The sequence below is a fragment of the Calypte anna genome, chromosome 1 (assembly GCF_003957555.1).
Source record: "Calypte anna isolate BGI_N300 chromosome 1, bCalAnn1_v1.p, whole genome shotgun sequence".
Lineage (NCBI taxonomy): Eukaryota > Metazoa > Chordata > Aves > Apodiformes > Trochilidae > Calypte > Calypte anna.
The window spans coordinates 61902542-61930152 of NC_044244.1; the positions used below are offsets into that span (position 1 = coordinate 61902542).

A 27611-nucleotide genomic window follows, 5' to 3' on the forward strand; every position below is an offset into this window, starting at 1 on the left:
AGGGTGCCAAGGCAGGGAAGAGACTAATTTAAGCCGTGTGTGCACACATATGACAGGTGCTCATCAAATGCTCTGAGCACATGGATAGGTATCTCTGTGTGGGGTCATCAGGAGGCTGTCACAAACAGGAGCATCACTGTCACACCTGCACACGGTGCTGTGATGAGCCACCTCCTTTCTCAAGGACTGATAGAGCAAAATATGGTGCTGCTTTAGGACTGCTCTAAAGCACTTCCTGACTTTCCCAGAAGTGTTATACACTCCTCCAGCATCATATACAACAGCTCATGGCACCCATGCTGTGTGTGCTGGGGGTTGGGATGTGCCAGCCCCAATGGCTGGCTGTACAGTCACTTCCCAAGGGGAGCCAGCACTGGTTCAGCAGAGTGGGTTTAAACATGGTGGCTGCATCCTAGCAGCTTCTCTACTGGCTGGGATTTAGGTGTTGCCACTTTGCAGAAAAGCTATAAGCTAAACCACCCATGGAGACTATGCTGCACCTTTCTGCTTCCAACCCAAGGAGGCTATTTGGCAGAAACTACCCTATTCCAGCCAGAGGAGAGATTTGCACTGTGCTGGAAAGCCTTTCCATCACACAGCAGACCTCTTGCCTCCACACAAAGCTGATTGCAGCAGAGCATGGTCAGTGTAGGAGACTTGGACAGCCTCTAAAAAAGAGAGCCCTCCTTTATCAGCTTCATTGTAGAATCAGAATACAGGGTTGAAACACAGCACCTGTGAGCAGCACAGTGTCCTGATGCCCTTCTCCAGTTTCAGGGTGATGTCCTACAGCCACCAGCATGCTGGACTCCTCACTGGAATCCCTTGTTCTGCCACATCCCCTCCAGTTATGCCTCTGCTGGTGCTGGTTCATGCTAGATCTGTCAACAGCCATATGGAACTCAAACCTGGTCGCTGCTGGCTCTCTGGGGTTGAAAGCACAGCTGTGTGCTACAGGGTGCTCTGTGGAAGTTCACATGGAAAGGCAAGAAGAGAGAAGTGGTCAGCAATCAGTCTAAGTTCTCTAGTAACATCACTTCTTGTCAGGAGGAGGAAAACCTGGGCACTGGCTGGTCCTTTTTGAGAGCCTGGACCAGGATGTTGCATGATGAAGAGGTGGTCACCACACAACGCCCTGGTGCCAGCTCAGACGGAGCCTTGGAAAGCCAGGTCAGGAGGAAAAGATGTGAGAGGATTCCTCCACCAGGTCCTCTCTTTGGCAAGTTAAAGCCACCCACAAAGCTGGGGACAACGATCTGTGCCAGAGGAGCTCGAGGGACAATGTGGCATGAGCAGCTACAGGGCAGGGCAAGGGCATCCAGGCGCTCCTCTTAGACAGCAGCATCTGAGATCCTCCCATTCAAGGATGTCTTTGGCTGGAAGCTGTTGTTCTGAGTGTGCACCTCTGGCTTGGGCTGTGTCATCTGCTGCAAACGCTGCCCAGGAATGAAGGGAAAGAGAGTGTCAGCTGGAGGACCAGGCACAACAGTGATGGAATAGCTGGGCGTCCTGATTTGAGCCCAAGTAAGGGTAATTTTCCGTCTTGTACTTTTGCTTTCAGCTAAGTCTCTTGTAAGTAGCTGCACTTGCTGAAATTAACAGCAAGTTTCTCAGACAGTGTCTGCTTCTAGGACTTGTAACACTTGATGTTACAGGGCAAGGGGACAGTATATGTGGCAGGAGTTACTCCTCCAGCACCATTCACTGCAGGACTCTGTCCGTCACCTTTGCTTTGGTGCTGTGCACAGGACAGCAGCTCCTCCTTTAAGAAATCACCCTTATGCCATGGGCACACTGTTACCAGGCAATACCACCTTCAAGCAGGAGCTGAAATGTCACAGCATTCTGACCAACCCCATTTTCCCAGTAGCTGTTCCACTAGGATTCATTAGAAAGCACAGCTAAGTAGCTACAGCATGCTGACAAGGTTACAGTCTGCCTCTTCTGATGCAGATCAGACCAGTCCACCTACATAAACCTCTGCCATTAGTAGTGATTCCTGTCACCCTGACCTGTTCTTTACAGAGACAACTAAAGTGAAGGGAGAACCCCAGAAACCATGGAGGGGCAAATCATTACTGGAAGTGTGTGGACTGAGCATGAGGAGTGATGAAAAAGACTGAATCACTTTTGCCTACCAGAAAGGGACTGATGCTGTAAGCTGCAGAAGAGAAGGCAGAGGAGGATTGAGCCTGACCTGAATAGACATCACTGTCAGGAAGAAGCCCTTTCCAGCAAAGGGAAACAAACTTCTACATTCCAATACCTCTGAAGTGTCTGTTGCTGGGTGAAGTACCTAAAATGTTCACTGAGCTGCCTGTGCCATTCATGTGGGGATTTTTTTTTCCCACTCATATTCATTCTCTGTAGGATCAAAATTACTTGTAATCTTTCCTGTCTGTCAAAACCACTTTATTCAGCATTGGCATCTAATTTCCCTCCAGCTCTATTACAAACTAATCCAGGATCTGTGCATGTAAGAAGCCAAAAATTCTGTTTCTCTGATACCAACACACACACACAGAGAAACCTCTGTTCTTCCTGCTGCCATCTGCTGCTCACTCCTGGGTCTATAACAGTGGGGAGGAGGTCTGGGTCTCCTGATGTGTGTGGGTGCTGCTGGAGGGAGGGCCAAGTGAGGACAGTGCACACCAGACACTGTTGACTGGCACTGTTGGTTTGCAGGAGATGCTGAAGGGATGGGTGGAATCATGTTCATGAGCTGCCCTCAGAGGCCAGGATGTGCTTTCGCCATCTTAGTGGAAAAGGGATTGAGATGAAGGAAAAGGTTGAATCATTATCTGTATTTGCAGTCTTCCCTTTCCCCCCTTTCCCAGCTGATATTATGAGGGGATAAGGAGCCCTCAGAAGATCTGAGAATTCTACTATTGGAATTGCTGCTGTCTTTCAATGTAAAATCACCAAAGTGGCTTAACATAACACCCTGGCTTCAGTCCTGCAGGTATCTCAGTGGAGATCTCAACACCAAAGGCAAGAACCTCACCTCAGTCTCAGATGAGAGACTTGGAAGTAGAAACTGAAAGTAGACCTGAGACATGAAACACATCCCATTCCCACATCAGAGCCCATCCAAATGGAGAGCTGGGAGGAAGAAAAGTCAAATTCACCTGCAACTTGACCTCAGAGGTAGAGAGCCTGAAGCTGACCTCAGCCAAGCAGTTCCAGCCAAAACACTTCTGAATTAAACATAATTCAAAATACAGCACCTATGAAATAAATTCATAGGATTTAGGTGGCATCTGGTGGCTGTTGTAGTTGGGCTGGGAAAGCCATAAATCAGCACCCCTGTGATGATGTCTTGTAGCTTGCAGCAGACAGCATTGAGCCAGGGACTTTGTGCACAGTGCTCTCAAGAATGAATGACAACAAGGTAGATAAAATCTTAGAAGATGTTACCAGGTCTGACATACAGAGACTTATGATTCACTGCTACATAAAACCCCACTCAAATTTGAAAAACAACAAATGTTTTAAACATGTTCAAAGTTGTGGGTATTTTGGGTCCTTCACAAAAGTCTGCTTTTTTTCCTAATTCCTCAGTCACTGACTACCCTTTGCAAAACATATGACAAACTACCCCTGTGCACATCTCTGTCACTAGCAGGTCCTAGCCCTGAAGAACGGAGTATTTCATGCTCAGAAGAAGCTGGCCTTTCTGCTGAGAAGTGCCAGGTAACCATGCTCATAACCAGAGACTGCTGGCAACAAGGACTTCTCTGAATTAAAAAACCTTAGGGTTTTCCTCCCAGCATCTTCCAGTGCTCCAGTCCTGCACCAAAGAGATAACCAGGGGAAGAGGGCTCCCTTTTTGGAATGGTGACAACACAAAGCTTAATGGTGGACAACACACTGACCTAAAGGAGACACTACCTGAAAGTCTACCCACTTGGCCAGATGCAGCCAGCCATGTGCTGCCCAAAAGTGATCCCAGATATTTAGATATTTAGATATTAATGTTCAGCTGTGTCTGTAACTCCTCTCCAGTGAGCCCACACCACTGGGGGCCACTTTGTGCCCCAGATTTGAGACCTCCTGGGGGAGAAGGTGCACGGAGCTCCTGCAGCACTGACCTGAAGTACTCTGACAACTTTGTCAGAGCAGAGTGTGCTTGGTTATCCTGAGATTTAGTTCAGTGAGGGGGATCTACTCTAAGCAGAGAGCAGAAGAGGAGTGAAGATGTTTGTACCTGCCGGAGAGTCCCTGTTGAGGTGAAGAAACAGTACAACATGTATCCTGGAATCAGTACCATGGAGGACAGAGACATAAGCCAACCAATGCCTTGTCCCCATGCAGGATAGACGTATTTTCCCAGTGTCAGAGGGGTCATTTCCACCACACTGAAGAAGAACACGCCCTGGGAAAGGAGCAGAAGCCATTGCAGGTGAAAGCATGCAAAATCAGAGTGCATACATCCATTCTTTCCTTCACTATCCTCTTATCTCCCAGAAGTCTTACAGCAAATTAACAGCTCCTTAAAGTAGTTTAGATTCTCTTAGACTGCCAGCTGGTAATTTTAAATATTTTTTTGCCCACTTATCCTTTGTAAAAAGCTGAAACTGGAACACCCCTGATTTCCTTATTCACCAGACTACTTAGGCAAGCAGTGCCCCCACATCAGTCCATAAGTAAATTAATAGCATCCTCACAGCTGTCCTCAGGAATCTTCATCTTCCTATCAGTGGCCTTCTTACAGCATTCCCTGAATCTCTGCTGGAAGTGCAGGAACCAGCAAAGGCTAAATTTCTCTGCAGTAGCCATACTACATTTGCTGATGACTTTTGCTCTGACAAGCTTGCCAGGGGCTGAGGAGGGGCTGGAGTTGCAGTAGATAAAAGTCTTCAGCAGAACCAATAATAGCTTTTTAAAACAGTAAGTTATTTGCTTACATTTTGGCATCTCAGAAAGAAGAACGAAGCAGCAATGGCATCACTTAGATTAAAAGAATAATCTAGAGCTATTCTTACGCAAAGCAAAGCAAGCAAAGTGAAGGAGGCTTCTGTATTACTTTACCCATCTCAGATCTGCCTAGAACCACCTTGTACTGCACCTGTATTGGGTTGAGAACAAACTGTTTCCCCTACAGCCCACCCAAGCTAAGGTCCCTCTGTCCTTACCAGGCAGACAATAGGAGTGAAGAAGGCCCAGCAGATTTTCCACCAGATACAAGGTTGGTAGCCAATCATTTCTTCAATGTTCTTGTAAAATCTGTTCACACCTACAAGAAGTGAAGTGTTGGAAAAAACATCCCTCCTCAGCACCATGGTCACCACTTCCCATTACACAGCACAGGCCAGCCACAGCAAGAGGGTGATGACACTGTGGCTTGAGAAGCTCTGTCTGGAGAGGACAGGGGACAGGAGCACAAAAGCAGATTTGTGATTGCATCTTCCATGCTCCTGGTGTCCTCTTGAAGGACCAAAGTGCAGGACCCTAGCTATCTGTCTGCCAGTTTGTGCAGAGGTATTTTTGGAGGCCCGGAGAAGTGAGATGATAGTCTCCTGCTCCTGATTTTCTGGAGTTATCAGCTGAAGCTATTGCAGTTGCAAAGTTTTGTTTGGCTTAATTGTAGAAGGCTTCTGAGATAACCCACTGTCTCCAAGGAGAAAACAAAGGAACAAGGTTTTTTGTACTTACCATAACACCAAGAAATTGAGATGGTCTCAAAGAAGACAAGAAATAGGAGACACATGCCACTGGCTGAGTAGTAATCAAACAGCTTGAAGACATAAATGCCACCCTAAGAAGACACAACCAGGGTCAAGGAGTTTAGTTATAGATTATGGTTGACAATATCATCCAGCTACTTGGGTTGCCACTATCTGTGTCTGCTGAATTTAACGTTAATTTCCTTGGACAGTACATCTGGTGTTGCAATGTTTCCACTGGAGTCTCATTCCCAGCAGCAAAAATGATGTGCTCTTGCAGACAATTAGCCAGCCTGCTCAGGCATGGCCAAGGGTGAAGACAAAAGCAGGGATTCACTAGGATTTCTTACTTTTCTCTGTTTTAGATGGAGTCATTTAAATTAGTCTGCTCTGCCCCTCCCAGGAGTTTTTCTGCCTTTCCTCCTCATGAACCTACAATGCCCCAAAAGTGGTCTCCAGACTATTCGGCCCTGACTTCCACCCATGTGAACTTTGGCTTCATCTCCAGAAGGGCTTCAGGGCCACTGTGGACTCACCTTCTTTGTGTTATCTTAACCCCTTGCACTAAGCATTTCCTTAGCTTGGGCTCTGCTTAAACAAAAGAACAAGCCAGGGTGATTGCAGGGTCATGGTAACAATTATGGAAGCATCCTAAGTCACTTGAGATGTGGCAGTGATGAGCAAGCCCATTTAGCCAGCATTGGAATGGTTCCTCGGGATGCTGCCACTTCTCCCAAAGCTTTCAGTGCAGCTGTGCTCTGCCAGAGTAGCTGGAGGGGTGTTGTGAATGGAGGTACAAGCACAGCTGTCTATACCTGGGTAATGTTGGAGAATCCAATGAGATAAGAGATGAAACAGACAACTGCAATGAAGATCTTCTTCCTGGCTCTCAGGAGATGAGGATACTCATCCATCAGGGCTGTAATGAACCCTTCCACGGTGCAGAACTACAGGAAAAAGGTATAAACCAAAGATGTATAAATAACTAGCATAGCCTGAAGTCATCAGCTCCAACATTTAATTCCAATGTTGAGATCCTCATTGCTTTAAGTGCTCTCTGCAGACACTAGAAAAGAAGGAGGCACCTGTGCACAAAGTTGGTCCAAACCACTTTCTGAAAGTGCCTCTTTCCCTCCACTAAACATACAGGGAGCTAAAAGTACCATGGTTAAATGCATAAAATTACCTGAGAAAAATCTCTGCGTTCTCCCTCCCATGGAAAGCCTCCTCTTTCTTCCCCTGGACTCTTGAGGTCCACCCCACCACTGCCCTGCTCCCCAATGCTGTCAGGCCTTTTGTCACACCAATGCATCTGTCTGCTGCCAGGCCATGAGCAGGACCTTGCTTGTGTTTCTTTTCCCATTTGTGCTCTTCTCAGCCTTTTGCAAAAGTGCTTGTGCTGTTCACTGATCTAAAACATTCATTCAGGAGCCAATGCCCCAGTCTCACATGCATGTACATAGCAACCACCTCCCTGACTACCCAGTCCTTCACTTTATTTCAGGCAGTGAAGTAAAGTGAATTTAACTGGGTTATTAAGTGGATCATTAAGTGGATGCAGTTCATTAGAAGCCCATCCTTACAGCACATGGTCCTTCTAAAGCTGAAAACACCTGGCTGGCTTGTGCAGTGCTATATACCAGTATATTAATGCTGTCTGCATCATAACAAATAAAGAAATTCCTGTGAGTATTACCTTCAAATCTAGGAAAAATAGTTCTGCCCTTTGGCATGAGGACAGCTGGGTTGTGTATATGTGAAGTGCATCCCTCCCTTCTATTTCTTTTTAAATTGTGAGCTTCACTTTTATTTCTCAGTCACAGAAACCACTAGTAACAGAGAGCTCCCAGAGAGCAGCTCATTGTGCCTCCAGCAAAAACACTGGAAAGTTTATGAGGACAGCAACCTCCTTGTTTCCCTGGCCACCCTCAGTAAGTGTATAGCCAGTGCAATGAAAATGAAGGATATCTAATTGCTCTTGGATGTCAGGGACCTCTCTGTCCCTGGAACAGAACTCTAGAAAGTGCTGGCATTTTTAGATTAAGCTTTGAATATGGAGGCAAGAAGAGAAAAAGGCTGGGGTGCAGGTAGAAGTCCACAGACTAAAAAGAGCAGCAGAAGGCTGGAAAGATGTATGGAAGAAGAGAAAATAGTCTGACTCTTCCTACAGCTGGGCAGAGGTGTCAGAAGAGCTGGCACATGTCTGGCTGCTGGGGGCAGCTTCCACCTGGGCACAGTGAAGCTACAGGTGATGTTTCTGCCCAGGGTTTTATATCCACGTGTTGCAGTGCAGAAAGCCAGAATTCCCAGAGCTCCAAAGCTCAACAGCTTCAACTCAAATTTTCAGTGAGCTAAGCTTTTTATGTTGGACACAAGTGCTATTAAAGAATCCTGGGTTAAGATGCCTTTATGCCCATTGCCAGCTGGGTCTTCACCCCATCCCACCCAGCACATTGTCTGGAAGAGTCAGGACTGAAATGGCACAATAGTGTGAAGAGGCAGTGTAACACAAAAAAAAAATTAAATTGTCACAAGCTATTACTTCCATGTGGATGCATGGCTGTGGCTGGAGCCATGGGCAGCACCAGGCAGTCTGGTACCAGGCAAAGCAGAGAGGGTTCAGAGGGGGTGGAGGGGTGGTCAGGGACAGAAGGTGGGTGAGAGGTGTCCAGCAGACAAGAAGGAAAGAAGACTCTTTATTTAACAAGAGGGAATAAAACCAGCTGCCTTTGCATGCAGGAAGAGTACTGAAAGTCAGGGAAAGCACAGAAGAAAAGACAGGGAGACAGGTGGTGGGAAACAGTGCTGCAAAGTGAGCTGAAATCTCTTCATCTCCCATCAAAACTAACCTGGTGTTTAACAGATGAGGTGCAGAACCAAATGGTGGTATGCTGCTTTTTCTAGCCATAAGCCAGGCAATGGCCTTCATACCATCTAATGAAAGTTGCCTCCTGCCAGCCTCAATCCTCAGCACTGATACAGCCTGGAAGAAGTTCACCTCGTCAGCCCTGGGGACTGGGGCTCCCTGGCCAGCCTTGGGGCCTACATTTATCAACCTGCAAACCCAGCCTGAGATGCTTGCACCAGATAAGTAGCTCCCCGAGTTAGAGAATGCTGCTTTCAGGAATGATGAGCATCTCCTCTTTTTCATGCCTCCTGGTCTCACCTTGCCCTCTGTGTGTGTGCAAGAGGGTGGGCACACAAACACCTGAATGCACACTTCAGACTGCTATACAAAAAGTTGCAGTTTTCTCACCAACTGTCTTCAGACACAATTTTTAGCACATGTTCTGTTCTTCTTCATGCCTTGCCATATGATAGGTAATCTTTCTCTCCTTAAGATTTTATTTCCATTCACTGTTCTCTTTTATTTTTCACCTTCAGGGGCTTCCTTACAGAAGCTGCTGGGTCTGACAGTCTGGGCTTGGGAGTCAGTGTAGGTGGCACCTTGGCCCGAATGAATCCCACCTTCTCCCAGTGTCAGGGGATGCTATCCCCTCCTTGGCTGTGCAGAGCACCCTGATCAGAACCCAAGAGCCTGAGGGGGGCTCAACCCCAGCCGCCAGATGTGCATTAGAGAGCCATGAGAGGGGGGCCTAGTTTCTTGCAGCTGGAATTCCTCACAAATAACCTGTGAGAGGCAGCCTCACATGGGACAGAGGTAGGTTCGCAGTCACGAGGCTTGCTAGATCCTTTGGGCAGAAAACACCTGACCTGGAAACTTCTAGGTTAAAAGAAAGCATTAGCATATTATGCAAGAGGGACCAGACGAAAGAGAGCTAAAGCCTGGATGGATCAGAAGCAAAGGGAACATTCAAGCAGAGGAGTGGCAAGTGGGGGCACAGGAGGGAGGTGTGTTGCCTGTCAATATAGGTCATTTATCTTGTTCAAATGACTGCAGATGAGATGAGCACCCTGGCAGGAAGAGGCAGATGTAGCTGTGCTGCACCTGCAGGAGGCTCACTGTCAAAGCTAAAGGACATGGGTGGACCTACCCTCACCATTTCAAGGGTTGGGTCTTGTTGCTGCTTTGCAAACACAGACCTCAGCCCTACCTGCCTTCACTAGCCAGGCCTCCGAGCATCTTGTCAGATCTCCTCAGATCCCTGGGAATGCAGGGTGTAAGAAGCACCCTATAGCCCTGCTGTGCCTCACTCACAGATCAGGATGTTGACCCAAGTGAAAAATGGCTGTTCCCTGTCTGCAAATAGCACAAATGATATTTAAATTAGCACTTAGCAAAACCATCTCTTTTTTTTTTACTTTCTTTAACTCGACGCTGCAAAATGCTGGTGCAGTCACAGCCAGCGTTGCAGCCTGTGTCATTTGTTTTATCCCCACAAGCTGCCATGGTGTTAATGGTGGTTTTGATCCAAGGAGAGCTCCAGCATGCAGACAGGAAGCTTCTTCACATGTATTTATCTGTGCTTCTTTTAAAAGCTTGTTTCCCTTTTCATGCTCTGTTCCTTCTACTCCCTCCCCCTCCTCAAGGCAATGATAGCCCCCCACAGACTGCCTGCCCTCTGACAATAGCTGTCAGAAGGAACTTAGAGAATTTCAAGTGGTATTTCTGAATCAAATAAATTCCACACAGTGCTTAGAGGGCTTATTGTCGTATCTTGAAATATTTACCAGTGCTGAGTGAATAATCCATGGAGAGTAATATTTTTTTTCTGTAAATGCAGTCGTTGTTTGGAACATTTAGTCATTATTTGAAATTATGTGCCAAACAGTGTCTGTGGTAATGCAGGCAGGAGTTCTGTGATGTGTTTATGAAAGTGTGCCATAACTAAATATCAGATTTAATCAATCAGACTTTTCTGGAAACCAGGTGTGACATTTCAGGAATAGGTCTGAGCCTGATTATGAGCTTGTCTTGGCTTTATGAACACTACCTGTAACCCAAGAGAACATCCATTTTGTACCAATGGTTTGCACTTCATAGAAAGAGCACAGGGGCACAGAGGAAGATGAGACAGGCCAAGCACAGGCTCTTGGAGGAGCCTTTGATTTTTCTGCCAACAAAAAAGGAGGCACGCTGCAACTGGATGCTTCACTGGGTAGCTATTTTTATGCTGAATTATCAGAAAAAAAAGTATCACCTCTTGTAAAAATATAGAGACCATAACTTTTGGAGGGTTTTGGTTTGTTTTTTTTTGAGGGCTCTGAGAGGTGCAAGGTGCACCTTTTGCTACATCCATGTGCTTCCACCTCAAATACCTTGCAAGATTAATCTAATAGCAAAGCAGTCGGCATATCCAGGCAGCAGCCTCTCCCAAGGCATGGCTCCTTCCTTCTGCCAGGATGTGTCCTGCTCACCTTCAAACCAGGCCAAGGTGCTTCCACTCTGCCACTTCTGATATCAACAAGAATGCGAAAACACTGTATCAAGCCACCATTCCCACACTGTGGCAGAGCCCTAATTCAGGCTCCATGTCACTACTTTTCTTAGTGTAACCTGTAAGCTGTGTCATAGCTCTGTGGTCTGGCTGGAGACTTGGTACCATATGCAGGGATGCTCCTCCCAGTGCCTGAGAGTGGAGAAGATGGAGACTTTCTACCCTAATCTATGAAAGTCAGTCAAACAACTTCCTTGGGCAACCTGTGCCAGTGTCACACCACTCTCACCAGAAAGAATTTTTTCCTAATGCCTAACCTAAACCTACCCTCTTCAAATTTTAAATCATTTCCCCTTGTCCTCTCACTACACATCCATGCAAAACACTCCCCACTAGCTCTAGTTAGAGCCTGTGAGCTCATTTCCCAGGGTCATACAGCAAGATGGGGACATGCTGTCCCCACACAGCAGCACTGCACTCCTCTAGGACCAAAAACAGATCAAAAGAGAGAAAAACTTCCCAATGATTCTCTCCTCTAACAGGGAAATTGTGACTGTTTTATAAGTCTTTCCGGTTCTTCTGGGATGCTGGAAGGTGGTCATTAGCCTTATTTTTAATTGGCAGCAGGACAAGGACTGGTGTAGTGGACAGATACAGCTATACTTGCAGTATATGCCCACCTTGGGGAAGAGCACAGATGCAATGGCCACATGGGGGACTTTGATTCATGCAGTTGCATCTCACCATCAGGAGTAAGAAAAGACCCTGCTCATCCCAAGGTGCAGAGGGGGCCACCACCATTGTACCTGAAGATATCTTCATCTCTTATCCCACTTTGTCCCTTGGTCTTCTCACCTGACTATCCAGACCCAACATCATCAGCATGGAGAAGAAGAGGATCGACCAGAGTGGGGACAAGGGCAGCTGTGTCACAACTTGTGGGTAGGCAAGGAAAGCCAATCCAGGGCCTGTGGTAATGAATAGAGGGATGAGCACATGTTTATAATGCATTTGATGGGAATTCTGAGTTAAGGGACACACTTGAACAGAGAAATAATTATCACAGTCTAGAATTGGAAGTATTTAATATAGAAGCTAGAAACACCTGAACCTTCAGCCACAACACACCAACCCAGTGGGGTGCCCAGAGGTAGGGTGGACAGGCAGGAATACCTAGAGAAATGATGTAGTTGTCTTCCTAAAAGCATGAAAATCATCGGATTACTGCTACCAAGTGGAGCTGTAGCACTTTGCTAAAAAACCAGACTGGTATCTAGAGCTAGTTGCAAGTTTCTTGATGCATTTTATTTTTTTCCCCATCACAAAATGCTGTTCCTTGAGATGAAAGCTTTCTCTGGGAAGAGAGTAATTTCAAAATACATCTTTGTGCAAAAAGGCACTGTCCTATCTTGGTTAAAAAAAGTTATTCTGAAATTACAGTTTCAAAATTCTGCATGGAAAAGGAACTCCAAAGGTTGATCACTTCTACTGAAAACATAGGCAGTATCTAGTATCTACAAGAAGGTTTCAGGAAGCAAATGGCCTGAATATTTCACTGCAGCAAAAAGCATGCAAAACTTCAGCACTAACAGGTGAATATTAAAAGTAAGTGAAGATGCCCCTTGCAGCCAGAGTGTGATGAACAGCACCCACAGGTGCCTGAGACCCATCTGGGTGGGAGAGCATGCAAAAAAGATTACACACTTGGGTCCCAGTCAGGAAAGACCTGGGAGCATCACATGCTGACTGACAAATTTCTCTCGAAGACTGCTGTTGAATTTGAACCTGGGTTTCTGCTTACCTGAGGAGGCCAGCTCTGAAATTGACTTCTTAGTGATGTGTGACATGAAGCCAACAATAGAGAAAATAACAAACCCAGCAAATATGCTTGTGGTGGAGTTTATACAGCAGACAATAATGGAATCTCTGGAAGAGAGAACAAAAGAAAGAAAGAAAAGAAACCTGCAGATCCCTACCAAGAGGCCAGGAATGAAGAGTGGTATAGCTGTTAAGAGCAGTTCCTGTGTCTTGAAGAGGTGATGTGTAAATGTCCTGCAGGTCGAGGAGACAACAACCACAGTGTGCCCCCTGGGCTGCATGTTGCCAGCAAGGGGATGTCAAAGATCAGGCACCCCAGTGTCACTGTGACCCCCTCTCTCACCTGTGAGCCCTCATCACCACACAGGAGGCTAGAAAAAAAAACCCAACAGACCTGTAGACATTGTTGTGAAAAGTGTTGTAGCTTCCCAGTGCGATCAGGGACCCCAACCCCAGGCCGTAGGAGAAGAAGATCTGCGTGGCTGCATCCATCCAGACCTGCAGAGAAGAAGTCTGGTTTGATTCTGCCTTCTTCTGCATGGTCAGGTTGGTGGATCCTCTGAGAATGGGCACCCTTCCTCCTTTGACCAGTAGCTCAGTACTGAGGGTATGGATGAGACCCCTGGACACTTCAGTGTTTATCCTGTCTATCAGAGAGGTTGTGGGATCTACTGAGGCCAAGGTTTTAGTGTCTTTGCTCTGCCAGGCAAGGCTGTCACACCCTGGAGACAAAAACCAACCTCTTAAAAATGCCACCCATCACTCCCTTCAACTTTTGTGAACCTGCTGCCCTGGTTGTGCGAGGGAGAGGAGCACAGTGGGAGAAGTGCCTGAGCTGCTGCTGGAGACCCATCCTTAGCGGGAGGGACTCCATGCTGCAGCCACATCTCCTGCAACAGCCCAGCATGGGGCTAGTCAGAGGGCTGTATGCAGACAGTGGGCTTGGCCACCCAGCCCACTGGGGTGGCCAGGACCTGCAGGCACACTGCCACTAGGGCCACAGATGCCTGAGATGCTGGCTGCTGACCCAAGCACCAAGGAAATGTCACTGGAGCTGTCTTGAAAATTGTAGCTGTGTTACTGCCAGCTGGGCTGAACACATCTGAGGAACAGAGTTTTCCGTGCCTTTATAAACACATATATCCAGGGTAAGTTAGGGGTCAGAGCTGGTGGTGCAGGTGGAGAGAAGAGTAATGGTGTGGCCCCATTTCACCTCTGGGGTGGTGATGCTGCACATTGGTTTCTCACACACATGGCTGGAGCACTCTGCCTCCTGAAGCCATGGCCTCACTCACAGCTCCATGGGGCTCCTGCACCCCATGCCAGGAGATTTTAACAGAGGGCACTGAGCTGGATACATCATGAGGGACCTTGCTAGAGATCAATGTCTCCTGAGAAGGAGGAGAAGCAGGGGATCTGAGTCCTCCTTACGTGGCAAGTGCATGGAGTGTGCAGGCTGGCCCAGCAACAGATGTACATGGCCAGCTCTGTGAAACCTGTGGCTTGAGGCTGCTTCCAGGGATGGATGGGCATGGATGAAGGGTTGTGTATCCCCTGTGTCCCTCTGTCTCTCTCAGTGCATGTTGGCAAAGACTCGCACATCATCTGAATTTATGTGTTTCTTGATCACTTTCTTACAGCTGCCCCCTGAGGGGTGCTGCTCCCCTTGGAAACCCACATTCCACACTCACCCTCTCCATTGCTATTCCACTAGAGTGGCTTTGGTTTTCCAACATGGAGTTCCTTCTGCAAATAACTGCAGAGGATAGCTTGCAAAGCTGTCTTAAGCATTTAAACCCTAGAAGGAACATGGGAAGGGGGCAGACTATTAATTTCTTAATTGCATAGAGTTTAAACAGCTCTCCTGATCTCAAGACCCCTGTTTCCAGCATAAGAGGTATTGCTGCTGGCAGTACAGAAAAGTTAAGATCCTGTGAGAGGGGATCATTGGCATGCCTCAGGAAATGAGGTGCGTCCATCACCACACAACTGGAGACCTCTAGAGTCACAGGAGCATTGCTGCTGCAAATGGCAGCTTCTGTCACCTGAAAAACTTTGCCTTTGCAAGCCTCATTGCTTCTCCAGGGTCTCCCCCTTGCTTCTCCTGACTAAAGTAATGTCACTGGCCATCAGTCATCACTTAAGCACATCCAAAACTTGTTGTCACGCGTACTGTTGCTCCTCTGAGACAGACCAATTTAGACACAACCAGGAGGTAAGACCTTTCCTCACTAGGCTACAAACCTCAGAGTCAGAGAGCTTTCTGAAGTCAGGTGTGAGGTAGAAGAGGATCCCCTCCTTGGCTCCTGGCAGTGTGACTCCCCGGAAAAAGAGGATGAAGAGCATGAAGTAGGGGTAGGTGGCTGAGAAATACACCACCTGGGAAAGACACAGTGGGAAAGAAGAATCATAGAATTATTAAGGTTGAAAAAGACCTCTACAACCACTGAAGCTCATCTGTCACCTCAACACTACCATTCCTGTTAAACCATGTCCCAAAGTGCCACATCTACATATTTTTTTAATACCTGCAGAGATGGTGACTCCACCACTTCCCTGGGCAGCCTGTTGCAGTGTTTGACCACTCTTTCAGTAAAGAAATTTTGCCAAATACCCAATCTAAATGACCTCTGGCACAACTTGAGGCTGTTTCATCCTGTTGTTTGTTACTTGGCAGGAGAAACCAAACAGCCACCTCACTACAACCTCCTTTTAGGTAAGTTGTAGAGAGGGATAAGGGCTCCCCTCAGCCTCCTTTTTCTCCAGACTAAACAACCCCAGTTCCTTCAGCCCCTCCTTAGAAGACTTGTTCTCCAGATACTTCACCAGCTTCCTTGCCATTGTCTAGATTCAGTCCAGCACCTCAATGTCTTTCTTGTAGTGAGGGGCCCCAAACCTAACACAATACTCGAGCCCCATCAGTACAGGGGGACAACCACTTCCCTACTCCTTCAGGACACACAATTTCTGACAGAGAAAGCTCTCAGCTCTCTGCCAGTGCCTCGGAGCTTTCCTGCCCCTGATGGCACTGCGTCCAGTGTGTGTCCCTCTGAGGGAGGAAGGGACTCCCAGTGCACTGCCACTTCTAGAAGCATTTCCTTGCATCTTCTGTCTCCTGTTCCCATGCTAGTAATGTTTCTGGCTGTTTGAGGTTTCTCTCTGCCAATGACATGCAAGGAAGCACTAATCAGAAAAGTAGCATGCTAAAGTCTGGATGAATTGCCAGAGACAAGGGAATTGCATGGGGATAAATTCAGTCTCCAGAAGTAATCCCTTTAAAATCATCACATCCTTACTTTGCAGAGCTAAAGCTGGTGTTTCTCTAGACCAAAGCATCAAGCGACATGAGTCTCCTTGACTCCTTTGATTGCTTTTCAGCACAGTTTTGGGGGCTGGCAGGTACATGCCACCTCCCATCACAGGGTCCATACCAGCAACCACTGGGGCTTTGCTGTGGCTCCAAAACTAAAACCCATTTTGAAATCCAGTGAGAAAGTTAACAACTTAGGTGATCTGCACCTGAAGTGTTTCTTTCTGATCTCTCTACTAGATTATTCCTTTCATAATATAGTCCTGCTGCATCACGCTGGGCTCTAGATAACACATCTCAGTACCTCAGCATCACAGTTTCACTAAACTAAGAAATTACCTTTCTGCTGTGCTAGCCTGAAATGCTGCACAATGAATAACAATGTGCTTCTGATGTGGAGGTCTCCCACCAATCCCCGAAGGGCAGCAAGAAAATGTTCAAAGGAGGTAGTGAGGGTTTTTCCACTAGCAGCATTTTATGATACCGTGACTTTCCAAAGGGGAAGTCCAAAAGGGTCTGAGACTTGAGCGTTCAGGCCCCTGACTTCACAGGGAAGAATTATTCCCTGCCATTAGAATGAAAATTACCATAAATACAGGAGCCATTTTTACAACCATGAAAGGTAAATGTCAGAAATTTAATAGCTTCTCCTGCAATTCTGCTGTGAAACCTCATAAACTCAGTTACAGCTACACCAGTAAAATTGAGTCAGGAGGACATTTCCAGAACCAAGCCCCAGGCATGGCACTGAGAGGCAGCACCAGCACACCCTGACCCTCACCCCGTACCTTTCCTGTCCACTCCACGCCCTTCCAGATGGAGAAGTAAACCAGCAGCCAGGCCAGGGCCAGCATCCCAGCCAGGGGCCAGCGGACACTGCCAGGCTCCCCCAGGCCCCCAGACATCTGGTGCATGTTCCTCCTGGGGTGGGAAAAGTTGTGTTAGGGGGAAACACAACCCTTGGGAGCAGAGGGAAGAAGTTGTGTTAGGGGGAAACCCAACCCTTGGGGGCAGAGGGAACCAGGGATCCCAGAAGCAGTCGGAAGGCAAAGGGCCAGGTACAGACAAGCATGAGAGCCCACAAAACTCTAAAGGGGCCTGAGGTTCACTGTGATGGGATAGAGGAAGGAGAAGAGAAGGGGAAATGGTTGCATAACCCGCTCCATGACCATGCCAACCCCCGATGACAGCTGGCTCTGACCCTCCCTCCTGCCCGGGCTGTCCAAGGACAGGCATGGCCACAGCCCTGATGATGAGCAAGCACGATGGCCACAGTGTGGGGGAGAAACCTGGTGTAGTCAGGCTGTGGACCTACTCCCAGAACTCGGTGACGGCACTGGTGAGGTTGGTGGTGTCACTCAGGGAGTAGTTGGAGAAGCAGCGGTCAGTGTTCCAGGGGTTCCCACAGCTCTGCCACGGCAGGTCCTGTGCCAGCACAAGGGTTATCATTAATGTGCCCTCTCCAAAAGGTAGTGGTGAGAAGAAATTTGTCTTGTTTTTAAACTGAAACCCTATTTTTAAATTTTGGGTTGCTTTGTTTTGTTTTGCAAAGAGGGCAGGTGGGCTTCTCTGGGTGGGGGGGAACCTTCCAGCCAAAAGTGTGAAATGATTTTCCAAAATAATGATAAATTGTGACATGGATTTTCCAGGAAACAATATCACAATATGATTAGGGCAGTGATGTAGCTCTAATAAAAAGTTAGCAATTCCCCAGATTGAAAGCCATTTCCAATTAACTGTGGCTAATTAATAGCTACTAATTAAAAAAACAACTGGGGGATATTGTGTTTATAATCATTACAGCTTTTGGCTAGCTTCACTTAGCAAGTGATTGGAATTTATTGCACAAAGAGTAAACACTGATTCATTTCTTATCTCTCATTTATACCAAACTTCCATGCTTAAAAAGCAACGTGGCATTGAGAATGAGTTTGTGTGAATACACAAATAAAACCACTGTAACATGAGCCCAGGAGTACATTTTAAAGTGCTGTAGCTATTTCATGCTGTCCTCTGCCCTGATCATAAACAGGACAAAGGGATTCCTGGGAGGCATTTACACTGTAGGTAGCAGAGAGATGGCAGCACACAGCCCTGAACTCAACAAGAGCTGTGGCAGCCCAACAGGAGTAGCTCAGGTGCCTCTCCATGCTCAGTAATCTCATTTCCCAATTTCAGTGCTTATAGATAAATGCAGAATGGCTATTCCAGGTGATCTCCCTCTGCAGATAAGACCTCAGGCTCCAGCTCAACAAAGCTTTAAGATGTTCTTATCCATTCCTATTCATCCATGAACACAGACCCCTTTAGAAACGTTATCTGTGTTTTGAATGCTTATTGGCATCAATGCCTTTAATTGCTGCCTTCACCCCATATAAATCAGTTTGTTCCAGCAGATGATACCCCCTCAGCTGCACGCTGGCTTGACAGAGGAAAGAAAGGCTATGGAGGTGCTGGCCTGGGGACTCCCTGGTGGCCACCCCAGCTGCTCACACCTGCCCAGCAATTTCATTCCACTGAAGTAAAAGTAATGGGTTAAGCAGTGTCACACAGCAACCCTCCAACCAAGCGATTTGCACATCAGAGATGTTGCACAGATCTTAACAAGGAGGGGCAGGCAGGAGGTTAGCTTGTTGCTGCTCTATTTCCTCTGAATTTAAGAGGGCAGAAACTGCAAAAGGCAAGATGGACTCCTGATCAGGTTTGACATATTCCTAGTCAAATTTAGGAGGAACAGGGGACAGACATCAGCCTAGCTTTTTTATTTGAACTATGGCTAAGAACCTAGGAGGCATCCTGTCCAGGGTGTAATTGGGATCAGTTCCTTTGGGGTAGATTTCTATTCATTTGGGAATCCCTGAGGGTTTGCCTAAGCATCCATGACTGACAGTTCTGTTCTGGACCCAGGAATCTACAGTGGGTACTGGCACTAGAAGCACAGCTGGAAGAAATGCCAAACAGAAAATTTTGGCTAAAGTCTTGATAGGTACTTGAAATTTCTGATCAAACAAAAAGTGAAATATGTGTACAACATTCATAACAGCATTTCAGGGTTATACCAAAATAAAAAGATTCCATTTGAACCACAGAGTTAATGTCTTTAAGACTTCAGGTTGCTCAGATAGTTAAGGGGGTTCTTCCCAGCTGCTGGGATGAAATAAATCATTCAGCTACCAAGAAGTTAATGTGAATCTTGATTCTAACCTTGTACAGTAGAAGGTTGGTGTGGAAGAGGAACCTGCTATTAACCAAACCACCAAAGTACATGCAAAGGGACAGTCACAAGCACATGTTGAAATGCTTTCTGAATTGTTTTTCCAGCAGAAAAAATCTTCAGGTTTTCATTTATCAAGTGTAGATCAGGACTAATTATGGTCAGTACTAAATACTGTATAAAAACATGTTGTGACAAAACCATTGTGGAAATGTGAGGCTTTTAGATTCACACAGCTCTAGAAATATAAAAGAGACAGTTGGATGCTGGGGCTTAAAGTCTGATGTGAGTGGGGAACATTTCCCAGGGAGGGGATGGGACCAGCACCTTCAGAAGACCACCCTCTCTAGGGGACAAGCATCAGTACCCATATGCATGACAAGACTGCCTTCAGGGCTAATGAACCTCCTTGGGAAGGGTCCAGCAGGGTGCTGATAAAGGTTGTTTGTACAAACTGCAAGCAGTTAATGGAGGTTTTGTGGCATAAACACTACCTCCCCATAAAGCAGGGAGTAAGGACCCAAAACACAACTAATGCCATGCTGTGGACGTGTCTGTGACTCACCGCAGTGAAAGAGTTGAAGAGATAGTAGAGAGCCCAGGCAATGATGACAATGTAGTAGATGTTCAGCCAGAAGGAGAGAACCACAGCTGCCAGCCCCACTCCTGCAAATGAAGACAGAGAGCAGCATCAATCCAGTTGATGTTAATGACTGCAGATAATCATGGTCAAGGACAGCTTGATAAAAACAGAGGAGAAAAAACACCCCTCACCTGCCACCCCACCCCAGTTTCGTCCCAGGGATTTGCTGATTTTCTTCTCCAATCATTAAAGGGCTTTTGTCTGTACTTACGTGCCATCACCTTGACAAACTGACAGTATCATACCTTTAAACATGGGTGCTAATTTCCATACTCCCAGTCCACCAACGGAGGTATACTGGCCCAGAGCAGTTTCTAGCAGGAAGAGAGGAATTCCAGCAAACACCAGCGTCAGGAAATAGGGGATGAGGAAGGCCCCTGAAAGAAGCAGGAATGCCATCAGACTGCTTCCCTTTTACCAAGACTTAAATGCCTCCAGCTATGGTTTCTTGCACCAAGGCACCCGTGTGATGAGGAGCACACTTGCTCTGAGGCAGCAGTTTGCAGCTGGCTTTGGTGGGATTTGTAGGTCTCCCATTAGGATCACTACTGACTTACCCTTATCTGTTCCTATCACAATAGATATATAAGTACCATATATATTTGTATATACTGGTAGCATCACATAGCTAGTGATGCCAGTCTCACTTAGTTGTTAGATATTTAGGCAATGCTAAGCCCAACCTGACACTGAGCCCCAAAGACTAGACATTGACAATGCTTGGTACCTTGTTATTTCCTCTCTCACCTGCAGAAGCTTTCCCTTCTTCACCTTGAGGGAAAATGGCACAGGAATTTCTGGTACTGACCAGTAGTTCTTTCTTCATAGCTATTTCATTCCTTTTAGGAAACTGTGGCTAAGATTGCATTTGCTCTTGTAACAGCCATATCTATCTCCTTACCCTTCCTCTATGTTTTACCCTTAAAATTCTTGGTGAAAATATTAGTTCTCTCTATAGACCCTGTGGAAACTATCTCAGCACTGGAAATGAGGTAGTGCAGCTGCTCATTAGTGATATTACTTGCAAATACTAATATAGGAGAGAGCCTCACTATGGACTTGGGACAAAGTTCATTTTCCAGCTTCCTTGTCCGTGTGCTGGACCATACCACCATACCATTATCCCTGAGGAGAACGAAGTCCTGCAGAAAATGATGGCTGCAAAGAGAGAGGAGACAACTAAGTTTGCTCAGAAGCACCTGGCTGTGGCTGGGACAGAACTATACATTTGTTTGTTTGTTTGTTGGTAAAAACTGTATATTTGAGGACCTGCAGAGTCCAGCTCTGTGAGAAAAGAGATAAGAAGTGTTGGTTTTGTTTATACCCAGCTCCAGTATCTGGGTTTCTGTAGTGACAAGGTAGAGGGTACTTTTGAATCATGCTGGTGCAGTGTACCAGGAGGGGTAAAGCCCAGGGCAGCTGACTCAAGATGGCTCACTCAGGTATTCCATAAGATAAGTATCACTCTCACTATATATTGGGAAGTTTTGGGCCTTTTTCTTCTACAATATCTGCCTTCCCAAGAGTGTCCCATCTGTCTCATTGGTCATCCCATGCCTGAGGCCCCCTCTACTTGCTGTGATCACCTTGTTCTCACTGGAGCTATCATGTTCACAGTATGGACATTCAGCCTGCACTGCTTGAAGCACAGAGCTGCTATCTGGAACTAAGTAGAACTTTGTATCTTATATTCATATTGGGGTTATTATGAGTTCTTTATTATTACGCTATGTAATCTGCTTTATCATAGAATTGGCTGGGTTGGAAGGGACCTCAGAGATCATCGAGTCCAACCCTTGAACCACCGTTGCGGTTGCTAGACCATGGCACTGAGTGCCATATCCAGTCTCTTTTTAAATATCTCCAGGGAAGGAGAATCCACTACTTCCCTGGGCAGCCCATTCCAATGCTTGATCACTTTCTCCATAAAGAAATTCTTTCTAATATCCAACCTAAACTTCCCCTGACACAACTTAAGACCATGCCCTCTTGTCTTGTTAAAAAAAATCTGTTTTCATTTCAACCCATGAGTCTCCTTTCCTTTTCCCAATTCCTCCTCTCAGGTGAGGTTGGGTGACAGAACAATTGTCTAACCCATGACACCATGTCCAGATGCACTAGCTGGAGGGCTGAGCTGTCAGTGTCAGTCTTCATAAGACAGCAGTAGGAAAGCAAGCACAGAGCCAGCAAGCAAAGCCACTCCAGGGAGCCAGAGCCCAGTTTGCACAGGGCAGAGCCAGGCTCCAGTAGCTGCTCTCTGAGGGCAGGGAAGCATCGAGACACAGCCAGGGACACTGGATCAGCTGGGGATACCTGCCTGCCTGCCAAGCAGGAAGCTGAGCCCAGCCGGGAGAGGCAGGAGCCAGCACAAAGTGTGGGACACCATGGGAGGCAGTGTGCAAGAGAAGCTGGCAGCAGGTGGTGGGGAGGAGACATGCCCAGGGCCAGCAGTTTGATGACTGTGAGCCTGAATCTCAAGCTGGCATGGAAGTGCAGGCTCTCAGCTTCACCATCAGCCTAGCACAGAGCAGTGAGAATCTTTCAGCGTGGCTGCAGGAGTGCTGCCTTCTCAGCATTCTCCCCTGCATCCTCACTCTCCACAGCAGCCTGCAAGACTGGGACAGGTCCTGATCCCCAGGAGCCCTATGGGAAGCCAGGTTGTGTTCTGAGGACATAGATGCTGCCTCACTACCATGGTGAATCATTTGGAAAGTTTGGAGACTGAATTTATCAGCAGTCACAGTTCCTGCTTGGCTTTTGTGCAAGCAGCTAACGAAATTTGGCCAGGGCCCTGACAGTTCTGCTTTTTTCATCTACTGCAGGCTAGGAAGGTTTGTAAAATGAAATATTTTATTGAGAAAAGAAAAAAAAAAACCCAAACAGATGAGCATTTGTACTCAGGTTATCTATTCTGGCTTGACAAAAAGGCTTTAGAATAGCGGAAAAGCTACAGACCAGACTGTGGCATGAAGTGAGGTCTGTTGGCAGTGACATTGCCACTCTAGAAGGTCAGGTCCCTGAGAAGGCACAGATAACATCCACAGGTGCTGTACAGACAGAAGTGAAATCAGTTTGGAAATTTGTACCTAAAATTTGCATGTTTGTGCCTAAATCCTTGGCACAGAGAGAAAGGGGGGGGGCCTTTAATTTCTGGCCCTGAACGGGCTGCTGAAAGGTCTGGTTCAGATCCTGGCCCTGCTACAAATAGCTGTGTATGACCTTGGGAGAGTCTAAACCTGTCTTCAAAGTCCAGGGGCTGAGGGGTTGATGGCTCTGGTCCTGCCCTGGTCTGCTCAGAGCACCAGCCCTAGGCAGGTCAATCACACAGCTCCTGGAGGTCACTTTGCAGCCCCAAATCCTCCTGCAGTCTCCATTTCCTAATGCCATACAGCAAGGAACAATAATTAATGCTTAAAACAGTGAACACTGCCCAGGAAGCCAAAGCTGATCATTACAAGCTGTTACATGCCGTTGCTTGGAGTCTCATCGTGTAAATGAGAAATGCATGATGCTTATTTAAAGACATGTTCTTCTCTCAACTTATTCAAGCTCAAGATCTCACAGACAATTTTTAGCACCTACCGAGACACATTTAGAGTCCCTTTAGAGTCGGATAAAATCCAGTTGACATCAGAAGGACTGCATGAGGTTAGAAATCAGTGTAGAAGCTGGAGCATTACTCATACCCGGGCACATTCAGTTGCGTGCAGAGCCAGCAGGCAGCCCAGACATCACTTCGGGTAAAGCCTGCTCCCTGCAGCGCATGGGCCTAGAGCCGGGCTGCTGGACCCTGGGTGAACATCCCCTCATTACGTGCCCGATTTACAAAGCCGAGCAAACCGGCCGTGAGCTGACACAATGTGACAGCGGTAAGCGAGACGACAATATTTCCATTCAGTTCAATCTGCCTGTGCGTAATGGAAGCAGCCCGCACCACCCCTGCTCCCCAGCAGCTCGCAGGCAGGACGCTAAAATTAGAGCCCCATCCACCGCCTGCTCCGCTCCGCAGGCACCTCCGTGAGGGCAGAGCCGAGGCGGTGCCCACCCGGCTGCGCATCAGGCGCCGTCCAACCCTTCCGCCCTGCTCCGCGGCGGCTCCCGCCGCTGCCTCCGTGCATCAGCGCTCCCTGCCCGGCCCCAAAAGCAGCGTTCGCCACTCGCTGCTCATGGTTTCTGTCTGCGGGAGCTGTCGTGCCCCTGAGCAGCCAGGATGGGTAAGGTGGGAGAGGAAGGAGGCACCATGCCCGCTGAGAAGGAGGGCAGGGAGCGGGCAAGGCATGGCGGGTCGTCTGAGGGGAGGCAGGCACCCGTTCCCGCCTCTCATCCCTCCGGTGTTTTTCCTCACAGCGTGCCTGGCGCTGCCGAGGCACAGAGCACCCTCTGTGCCATGGCTAAGGCTAATAATAGTGCTCCGCACCTCCACGGCACCCTCTGTACTTGGGTCTCAGCTGACTTCAAAGATAGGATTGATTTTAGCTTCAAAAACACCTCTCGTCTAATTATAGGTGTCATCATCCTCACTTCTATGTGTCAGAAGAAAGAGCTACAGGCAGCGTGGATCCGGTGAGTTTGAGATGGCACAGAAATCATGGGGCGGACACCGGGCTAAAAAACAGTGCTGGGGCTTAGCCATTGGGCTGATGTTGTATCAGTAAGGCTACTTCAGCAAATGCCAGAGTGTAGGCTAGAGAAAAATTACTTCCTTCTATGGTTATCTCCATCAATGGTGACTCTCCAAGGTAGACCTGGCTGATTCTCATAAACCTCACCTTACTCCTGTGTACATTCACTCCTCTGCACAAAATAGCACACTGAATTAAAAATCTTTTCAAAGTGGATACCTGTAGGGTCGCCCACCTGGTACTTGCCCCAGGTGTTTTGGAGAAAGGGTCAAGATTCCCCTAAACACCGTGGAACTACGTGGACAAGCAGCTGCAGGGTGGAAAAAGAAGAGCATCTTACATGACCTACAGCATGGACAGCAGATGTGGGCAGGTGATATGAGAAGTCACCCAAACTAAAGACAAAGTGGGTTTGGAAAGAGAATTCAAGGCAAAAGTAAAAGAAATAAGATGTAGAGAAGATGCTGAGAAGAGAGCCTCAGAGCAGCGTGGATGAACATGGCACTGGGGACAAGGACTGTGGGTAGTAAAGAGCTAAGAGTTAAGCAAAGAGCTATATGGAAAAACTGTCAAGAGATAGTAAAATTATATATACAGTCTGAAAGGTCGGGCAAGGTGGTTTGGATTGCATGGGAATTGCATGGGAAGTCTGAAAAAATGGCTCAAGGAGGTGAGCAGCACTTCAGGGGGGAGGGAAGGTCATTCTTGTAAAAGGCACAAGGAGTGGGAGAGCTGTGCATGAAGCTGAGAGAGGAAAGAGCCCCTGCTCTACTGATGCCAAAGCAGCCCGTACTCCCCATTATGGTTTGAGGGGGCAGAAAGTGATTTTACAGCATTGATGTGATGATCTCTGTTGGCCAAGCCCAAGAGAGACAGCAAGTATTACTTAGGACACTGAGGAAGGTCCAGGGGGTAGAACAGAGTGGTTGGATGACCTCAGTATTCCCTCCCATGTTCAGACATATATTATAAAATGCCATAAGGGTGGTACAGTTGTCCCTGGATTCCTTCTCTCTTCCAGCAGACATCTGGGAAGGAAGCTCCTCTCTTCAAATCATGCTCTGCAAGATCTGGCCCCATCTGTTGCTGAGAAGAGTCCTAGCCCTTCTTCCCATGTCAGCTCTGATGAGAGAGACCTTTGGACTCCTATATCACCTACCAATAACATCAGGGTTTGTATATTATTATTATTACTACTAATAATATTATTATTGGTGGTGGTGGTATTCATTACTTTCCTATGTGTTAGTGCCCCTTCCATGTCCCATTAAACCTCTTTCCACTCTAATTTCCAACCTTAAAATGTTTCTTCCTTATACCCCTTTTTATCTTCCCTTGTAAAGAGGATGGAGGGGAAGTAATAGAGTGAAATCAGGTTCTCTATGTTTTGGTTTGCCCTGACTAGTAAATAAAGACACTCCTCCCCCCTGCCTCCGCCCAAAAAAATCCTCCTGCAAAAACTGAAGAAATAACACCCATTGTAGAGGGGAGATGAGGCACAAGAGTGTATTTTCTGATTGATCCAAGACATGCAGCAAATCTATAGTTGGGCAGGGAGCCTCCATGATCTCTTGATTTCTAGCCCAACACTGTTTCCCCATCTGTCTGCCTTTCTTAAGCATTGGAATGGTTTGGCAAAGTCTCAGCTCAGGACTGTCAAGGGAAGGATGTAGCAGATCAAGAGTAAAAAACTAAAAATTAAAGATGGTGTTAACTGTCTGCAGAGGAGGATTCTGCTACCAGCTGTCTCACAGTTACTCTAAGTTCTTCACCAGCTGCCTTCTTCTCTCATGGCCTCTGTTTTCCAAACATTAGAATGGAAACAATAACTGTGACCCTTCTCACAGCACTGCAGTAAGTCAAAGCTTATTTCCTTCTGAAGAGGATGACACCCATGTGTCTATGTACATATGCATGTTTATATATTTGTCTACACAACCCTGCTGTGGTCCGTGGAAAATTGGTACCCCTTGGGAGTACACCAGACTGAGGAGAAACTCATCATTAGCAGATATAAGCAAATTTCCCTGGGGATGCCCCAGCATCCAGCTGGGTACCTATGTGCACAGCCCTCCTTGTAAATAAATGAGGTCCCAGACACTCTGCCATAACCCTGCAAATTTGGACTGCTGAAGCTTGACAAAACTCAAACTTCTTGTTATATTTCTTTGGGCTGCTTCTTCCCAGCTTGCACTTGCTATTAAAGCCCACAGCCTGTGGGAACCAATCTCCTGACACCTTAATAACACACCATAGAGTCATAGAATCATAGAACTGGCTGGGTTGGAAGGGACCTCAGAGATCGTTGAGTCCAACCCTTGAATCACTGTTGCGGTTGCTAGACTATGGCACTGAGTGCCACAGTGAGGGAGATCTCTCATCTAGGGGACCAATCCTAGTTGGGGTTGCTTGTGGGTGCTGTTTTCCCCAACCTACACCAAACAGAAGTCTGTTCAGAGGACATGGCTGCTCAGGGGTGAGTGCAGGGACAGAGTGTTTCTCTCACCTCCTCCATTCTTGCCACAGAGATATGGGAAGCGCCAGACGTTGCCCAGCCCAATAGCATAGCCCACGCAGGACAGCAAGAAGTCAAACCTCCCCTTCCAGGAGCCTCTGTCTGGGATGTCCTTCTTCTTTTTGGTGCTCACAGCTTCAGGGGTGATGGGCTCCGGCTCCTCCAGAGCTGCTTGCTTCACCTCGGTGGGGGAGCTCAGCTCCACGGAGGTGTTGTCCATCTTACCCATGGTGACTCAGATGTAGGGCCACTCCTGCTCAGGGGTTTGGAAAGCAGGAAGGGCAGTTCCCACCCTGGTTGGGCACAGATGAAATGGGAAGTGCTGGGCAGAGCTCCTGATGAGAAAGTAGAGAAAGAAGGTATATATACTGTGTTAGTGTGGTGGGCTTAGGAGAGGGCCTGCTGGGTCTAAGGTGGGCTTACTGGATAGACTGGTGGACTATCCTCCCTGCTTTCCCTAGAGAGAAGAAGGAGGGGAATTTTT

At 47.3% G+C, this 27611-nt stretch overlaps 1 protein-coding gene across 1 annotated transcript; it reads right to left on the bottom strand.

The window, feature by feature from the left end:
• Positions 1–1225: 1225 nt before the first annotated feature.
• On the bottom strand, positions 1226–27356 carry LOC103530148 (sodium- and chloride-dependent GABA transporter 1). The gene is made up of 14 exons (XM_008495689.2): positions 27119–27356; positions 20236–20367; positions 19913–20013; positions 17449–17558; positions 16922–17054; positions 15068–15202; positions 13218–13321; positions 12807–12931; positions 11861–11973; positions 6482–6613; positions 5656–5758; positions 5136–5236; positions 4208–4375; positions 1226–1436 (listed from the first exon to the last, which is right to left on the bottom strand). The coding sequence occupies exons 1-14, from the start codon at positions 27354–27356 to the stop codon at positions 1332–1334; spliced, it is 1800 nt and encodes a 599-aa protein (XP_008493911.1). The 3' UTR covers positions 1226–1331.
• Between the last annotated feature and the right edge of the window lie 255 nt (positions 27357–27611).

Bases quoted from the DNA above. Each gene is read 5' to 3' on its own strand.
- LOC103530148 (XM_008495689.2), bottom strand. From the start codon at position 27,356: ATGGGTAAGATGGACAACACCTCCGTGGAGCTGAGCTCCCCCACCGAG. The intron at 20,368-27,118 runs GTGAGAGAAACA...TGCTTCTTTCAG, and splicing joins CTGTGGCAAGAATGGAGGAG to GGGCCTTCCTCATCCCCTAT. The intron at 5,759-6,481 runs GTATAGACAGCT...GTGTCTTCTTAG, and splicing joins GATTCTCCAACATTACCCAG to GGTGGCATTTATGTCTTCAA.